The sequence below is a fragment of the Pyxicephalus adspersus genome, chromosome 1, assembly GCF_032062135.1.
Source record: "Pyxicephalus adspersus chromosome 1, UCB_Pads_2.0, whole genome shotgun sequence".
Lineage (NCBI taxonomy): Eukaryota > Metazoa > Chordata > Amphibia > Anura > Pyxicephalidae > Pyxicephalus > Pyxicephalus adspersus.
In genome coordinates, this window is record NC_092858.1 from 43,542,547 (window position 1) to 43,550,141 (window position 7,595).

At 38.5% G+C, this 7,595-nt stretch overlaps 1 protein-coding gene across 1 annotated transcript in view; it reads right to left on the reverse strand.

Annotated features, from left to right (window-relative positions):
• SKIC8 (SKI8 subunit of superkiller complex) overlaps positions 1 to 3,705 on the reverse strand; it is a gene marked incomplete in the record, with an annotated part of 7,812 nt that extends 4,107 nt beyond the window's left edge. The window contains 4 exon segments of the mRNA XM_072409008.1: positions 51 to 223; positions 1,864 to 1,969; positions 3,330 to 3,357; positions 3,513 to 3,705. Coding sequence (XP_072265109.1) covers positions 51 to 223; positions 1,864 to 1,969; positions 3,330 to 3,357; positions 3,513 to 3,524 — 319 coding nt within the window.
• Between the last annotated feature and the right edge of the window lie 3,890 nt (positions 3,706 to 7,595).

Consider the following 7,595-nt stretch of genomic DNA (forward strand, 5'->3'; position numbering starts at 1 on the left):
AATTTCTCCCATTAGACAATAATTATTTACTATGCAGAGCAAAATCTTACCTGGTCCAGCATCAATAGAGCGCATTTGCTTGCCAGAATCAAGATCCCAAAGGCGAATATGGGCATCTAATGAGCTTGAAGCTGCAATGTTTCCAGTGTGACTGACATCCACGGACACCACTCCCAACTGGTGACCCTCTAGTGTCCATTGAAGATCTAGATTTTCACCGTTCCTGCATTAGTAGAACATGCAATTAAGCCATAATAAAGTAAAACATGCAAATAAAGTACATGCATAAAGTAGAAAAAGGATTAGGTCATGTGTGATTTTTTTTTTTTTTTTTTTAACAGAAGTCTAGGGATATTTGCTACTTTATTTGTTATTGTGGCCATTGTCATCATGATTGAAAGTGCAGGGAAACCTATACATTCTGGGTTAACAGAGAAATGAGTAAGGAAAAAATCCTCCAATGGGGATACCTGTTCTTCGGACAAGTCTCTAGGATGACATTTTTGTTCTCTTTGTAAACCTTTCCTTTAAACTTCCTTTTGCTTTTCTATGCAGAAAACAAAATATATTCCTATAGGGGTTTAACCCTTCCTTGCCTATTCAAAAAAAAAAAACAGTTGTGTGAATATAGCTATTTATTGATATTCATTGAATCCAACAGTGCTATGTTTGGATCTCTTTTCAGGTCTCTGTTGAAGCTCATTTTAACCTTCAACAGACATCTTGCCACCAAATGCATTCACACATAACCATCCTAAAGCAGCATTTTCCTGAGAAAAGGTCATTTTAACCCTTTATTTTTTTATTTTCAGGGCTATCATTTTTGTGATCTAGAATCCTATCAATTTATTAACTTTCCCTCAATACAAGAAATCTGAAAAAAATGTTTTCATCTAATCTTTTATGTTATGTGCTTCTTAATCATTTAACAATTTATAAGATATTTCAGTCCTGTCCAGTTGTGAGGGTTGTGCGCCTACTGCATTTACATTATTTCAAGATGAAGAAATGACAAATACATCTCATTAAATCAGGGGTGGGCAAACTTTTTGGCTCAGGGGCCACAATAAGTTTGAAAACTTGACAGACAGGCCAGTATCAGATGGATGGAGATTGTTTGTATGAACTGATATATAATTACTTTTAAAAGTCAAGACATAGAAGTAAAGAAAATTTACATTCAATTTCAGTGCTCATCCCTTTTTTCAAGTGGACAATTTTGTACCTATATTTGATTGGCCAAAATAAACACACAATACACACACAATTTCGAGTCTACCAGTGGAGACATTGGTGAAAAGAGAGTCAAGTATTGCTTTTAAGGGAAATTTTGGTTTTGAGACCAGGTCTCTAACACACTATTTGGTAGCTAAAAAATTGACAAAGGGCAGAAATCAGTTAGAATCCGTCGCTCATGATTCAGGATGAAAACAAATATGCTCTTATTAGTGTCTAAACCAGTTTCTCAGTGTGATCTTTTTAACATGGGGGAACCCTTAAAATAACTTTCAGATCTTAAAGGATCCCATACTATAATTACTATATACCCAGCTCACAGTACATTTATGGTGGGGTCAAGCTAGTAAGGGCCATGTTGGAAGAATATCTCTTACATTGCTTTGCCATTAGGAAGAATGTCACCCTATAAAAAGCCAAAAAGATGACTGATGTCATTTAAAGTGACCTGGGAGGACAAAATTGCTCATTGCTCAAGGAACCCCTATCGACCTCTGGAGGAACCCTGGTTGGGAAACCCTGCTCTATACAGTGGATCTTTTATTTTCATGTAAAGATTTAGACATTATCAAAAGTTTTACTTTTTGAGTAGGCAAAAAATTGTTTATTTTTGTTTTTATATCTTACCATTTCCACACTTTCACTAAATCATCCAGGGAACCACTGACTACTGTCTCCGACCCATCATTTGTGTTTTTCCCCCATGCCACAGACCATATGGCATCTCTGTGGGCTGGGAAAGAAAAGGATGCAGTACAATGTAAGGGTAGTTCTTCACAATGATAAATAGCAAGCATGAATACAAACAATGTCAGAATAATCACATGAAACATTATCCATACCTTAAAACTGACAGACATATGTAAAAGTAAATGCATTTAAAGCCAAAACATTTTTGTTAGTTCAAAGTGGCAAGCAATTCTAACCCGTGAGGTTTTTTTTGGGGGTGTTAAGTCACTGGTATTGTCACCAAAGCTGCTAAGAAAGGAAGAGGGATGGTCAGGGAGACCTGTGGGAATACATGTGAAAAAAAAAAAAAAAGGTATAAGTTTAGTCTTTTTTATGCTGTAAAATTTAAGTACAGCCAAAAGGGGTTTCATTTACATTGGGATGGTAAAGAGCTAAATTCTGATGCAAATTATGCCGACTGTAATCAAACAACTGCTACTTCAATGAACTTATGAACAGTATTTATCACTACTGTCTGCCTTATACCTCCTCCAAGATTGAAAACATTTGACACCACACATAGGGAACAATTTTAAGGAAGTTCACCTAGGTTCCCCCATGATGGTGGGTGGTCTCCAGTGTTGGCAAACTTTAGTAAATGACCCTTAAAAACTATTAAATCATATGTCCCTAAAAGAAAAACATATGTTGCTGAAACTGCTCAAAAATATTAGCTGGAGCTGGGTTTTAATTATTTTGTCACTTATAGCAGAACTTATATATATATATATATATATATATAAATATATATATATATAGTGCCGATCTCACTGTGCATGCATACAATCACCATTTCTTTCCCCTCAATGTAGGAAAAAGGCGCAGCCATGAGCCTCCTGGGATGTGTGACACATGTATCCCAGGAGGTTCTGTCTTTATCACTGGTGTTGAGGGAAGAAATAAAGAATAACATTTTTACTGTACATAAAAGGGTTGTCTACCCTCTAATGTAAGGTAAAAATTTTGGTGATAGTGTGACAGTTGCTTTAAATCTACATATCTATCAAAGATTACCCTTGCCACAGGGTGACTACTCTGCTGCACAATGCTGCACTGCAGAACAACGTTGACACCCTGTTATAGAAAATGTATAATCAATTGGTAAGAAGACTTACAGGAGACGTTATTAAACCCAAAAAAAAAAAAACTACATTATATATGTAATCCTTATTTCACTTTACATCCTAATATATTAATGATCCCAAACATTTCCTATCTGTTTTCTGATCCTTTAATGTTTTTGTAAAGTTCCTTCCAAGCCACCACAATTCTATTACTGTCTTTAGAAAAGTATTGTATAGAACATACTATCTACAGACAAATATCCCTAAACACACATGTATGATGAGAAGTGAGGATGTTACCTTGCTCTTGCTTGCAGAGGATGCTGTACTGTTAAAGATACAAGGAACACAGTGTTACAATTCATACAAGATATCTTCCATTCTGTGATTTCTATCGATCATTGATGTGCTGTAATTCTGGGATACACACTGAGCTCCATGCCCAGGACCTGTCAATGTGCTCCCCTCTGCCTCCAGACTCACCTGTGTGCTCATGTCCAGCCTCCGGATGGAAGAGAGCTACCAGCTTCCTGAGAACACAACACACGCTATAATGTCTTCCTCCTTTGCAACACTTTGCCCCTTCACAAACTGCAGTTTCACGTTGCTAATAGCAGTTTCTAAGTGCCACCGACATAATAGTCGCCTTTAGATGACGTCAGGAGCAGAGTGTACCCAGCACTAGAGGAAAGGAAAGGCTCACTTCCGGGTCTGCTGAGGGCACTCACTGTTCATGTTTTGTTACAAAAATGCAGAACTAATACGTGCTTACTGAACATAGGTCCTAAGTGTTCAATATTTGGAAGCAAAATGTTTTCTAAATACTTTTATATTAGGTCTCATGTACATGAGGAAAATGATGTATAGAGCTTTGCTTGTAATATTCTATTATTATTTCTAAAAGCGGACCGAAACGCAATATTTTTTACCATACATAGAAAGGCGGATAACCCTTCTATGAAAGGTAAAAATGTTGGTGTAACACAGGCAATCAAGATCTAATGGGAGCCCAGCTATCACCAATCCACCCTCCCCTGATGATGGACCCCTGTCTGACATATCTGCCACCTTATTTACCTGTCCCACCCCCTTACTCCTAGTTTAAATATTCCTCCAATTTCCCATGAATCTTTTCCCTAGCACAGCAGAACCCCTTCTATTTAGGGGCAAACCATATCTAGCATATAGGTTGTACTGCAATGAAAAGTACGCCAAGTACTAAAGGAACACAAAATCTTCCCTTTCTGCACCAGAACTTAAGCCATGCGTCAATCTGTCTAAGCTCCCGCTGCCTTTCCTGTGTTGCTCATAACACAAAGTTATTTGGTTGGCCTTAGTGTTCCTTTATGTCTAATATCATCCTATAGTTATCGCAAAACAAGATTAAGATTGCATCTGAAGGCTAAGGATACACAAGAATGAATAGTTTAATAGGGCTGAATTACATCCATCCAGTAGGATCTTTAACATAAAGATCATTAGTTTGCCAGTATTTGTGAAAAGGTGAAATTCCCATTTCATTTGGGTACAATTGCACTGTAAGTTCAAAGTGTGTGTGGCATTGAAAATACATGCTATGACATCAGTGTGTAGTGACTATACATACTTACATCATGTAGCTGCACACTCAGTTTGTGTCTGTCACTTGGGAGAGTAGCAGTGAGGTGCCACTGTCATGTGGGTACAAGCACACGTTCAATTAAATATCTACTATGACATCACCATGAGTGGGGTCTATAAATACTTTGCTTGTGAAGCTGCAGTCAGTTGGTGGCCAACTGTCACACTGGAAGGTGGCAGTTGGGCTTATGACAGGCTTCTCAGAGCTGTGCTGTCTCAAAACACTATCAGGTCTGTCATAGGAGGATGAAGATGTACAATTACAGAGGACAGACAGCAGGACATATTTGCCTGGAGTGTGATAGAAAGCTGCATTTTGATGCAGGTAACAGGATGGGTAAAGGTATGAAAACATTTTGATGTTGTAGATTAAAATTATTAAACCATTGCCACACTGGACCCAATGTTGTTACCTTAAAGCTGGGTCTACACCGACGTTTTTAAAAACGCGTGTAAACGCTTATATGCTTTTTTATGCACTTTTAGATGGAAAACATCTATCCCGCCTTTTCCCATGTTTTTACCACGGTTTCCTGTTTTCTTAACGCACCCGCATTTTCCCACATTTTTTTCTGCATGTGCAACCATTTAAGGGTGTTAGATTGCTCTGGTACGACTGTAAAACAGGGAAGAGGGTGTTCCCCTTTACGGAGGACAGAGAGTAGGACCTGTTTACCGGTAGCATCTTTCAATGGCTAAATGGATGGATATCAGTCTGCTCAATAATGTCCCATCTGATTGCTTTGGTACAACTGTAAAACGGGGAAAAGGGTGTACCCCTTTACAGAGGACAGACGGCAGGACCTGTTTACCAGTAGCATTTTCCAATGGCTGAATGGATGGTTATCAGTGATTGTCAGGAAAATGTACTTATTATACATATAGAAGTAGGTTATCAATACAATGTTTAGGAATGTTATGATCATGAGGATAAGAGGTATCCAGCGTTATTGCATTGGTCTGCATGTTACTGGTTTAAAAAGGCTCATAGGGGTCTCTTCACTGTTGTCCCGTCTGATTGCTCTGGTACGACTGTAAAACGGGGAGGAGGTTGTACCCCTTTACAAAGGACAGACAGCATGACCTGTTTACCAGTAGCATTTTCCAATGGCTAAATAGATGCAATGTCTGACAAATTTACTAATTTTGCATATAGAAGTAAGATATCAATGCAATGTTTAGGAATGTGATATGATCATGAGGACAGGAGATATCCAGCATTATCGCATTGGTCTGTATGATACTGGTTTGAAAAGGCTCATAGGGGTCTCTTCACTGTTGTCTCGTCTGATACCTCCGGTACTACTGTAAAACGGGGAAGAGGGTGAACCCCTTTACAGAGGACAGAGAGCAGGACCTGTTTTCTGGTGACATTTTCCAATGGCTAAATGGATGCATATCAGTAAATGTCCGAAAAATGTACTAATTATTCATATAGAAGTAAGATATCAATGCAATGTTTAGGAACGTGGTAGGATAATGAGGACAGGAGATATCCAGCGTTATTGCATTGGTCCACATGTTACTGGTTTATAGAGGCTCATAGGGGTCCCTTCACTGTTGTCTGTCCGTCTGATTGCTCTAGTACGACTGTAAAATGGGGAAGAGGGTGTATCCCTTTACAGAGGACTGTGACCGCAGGACCTGTTTTCTGGTGACATTGTCCAATGGCTGAATGGATGGATATCGGTGAATGTCAGGAAGATTTTCTAATTAGTAATATAGAAGTTAAATATTATTGCAATGCTTAGGAATGTTTTATAATCAAGAGGACAGGAGATATCCAGCGTTATCACATTGGTCCACATCTTACTGATTTAAAGAGGCTCATACGAGTCTCTTCAATAATGTCCCATCTGATTGCTCTGGTACGACTGTAAAACGGGTAAAAGGGTGTACCCCTTTACGGAGGACAGACAGCAGGACCTTTTTACTAGTGGCATTTTTCAATGGCTGAATGGATATCTGTGAATGTCAGGAAATGTTACTAATAATGCAGGTAGAAGTTGTATATCAATGCAATGTTTAGGAATGTGTTACGATCATGAGGACAGGAGATATCCAGCGTTATCGCATTGGTTTGCATGTTACTGGTTTAAAGAGGCTCATAGGTGTCTCTTCACTGTTGTCCCATCTGATTGCTCTGGTACGACTGTAAAACTGGGAAGAAGGTGAACTCCTTTACAGAGTACATACAGCAGGAGCTGTTTTCCGGTGACATTTTCCAATGGCTAAATAGATGCATATCAGTGAATGTCAAGAAGATTTTTTTAATTACGAATAATATAGAAGTTAAATATTAATGCAATGTTTAGGAATGTTTTACGATCAAGAGGACAGGAGATATCCAGCGTTATCGCATTGGTCCACATGTTACTGGTTTGAAGAGGCTCATATGGGTCTGCTCAATAATGTCAAGTCTGATTGCTTTGGTACGACTGTAAAACGGGGAAAAGGGTGTACCCCTTTACAGAGGACAGATGGCAGGACCTGTTTACCAGTAGCATTTTCCAATGGCTGAATGGATGGTTATCAGTGAATGTCAGGAAAATGTACTAATTATACATATAGAAGTAGGATATCAATACAATGTTTAGGAATGTTATGATCATGAGGATAAGAGATATCCAGCGTTATCGCATTGGTCTGCATGTTACTGGTTTAAGGGAGGCTCCTGGAGTCTCTTCACTGTTGTCCCATTTGATTGCTCTGGTACGACTGTCCTCCAAAAAAGGGGTACACCCTCGTCCCGTTTTACAGACAGCAGGACCTGTTTACCAGTAGCCAATGGCTGAATGGGTAGATTTCAGTGAATGTCACAAAATTATACTAATGTTTTTAATTTACTAATATATGTTATGGAAGTAAATTTAGGTCTACAAGTATCAGGAATAGTTAAAGAACAACACAAAACTTACAAGTGCTGTTTATTTTAAATGTAGTACT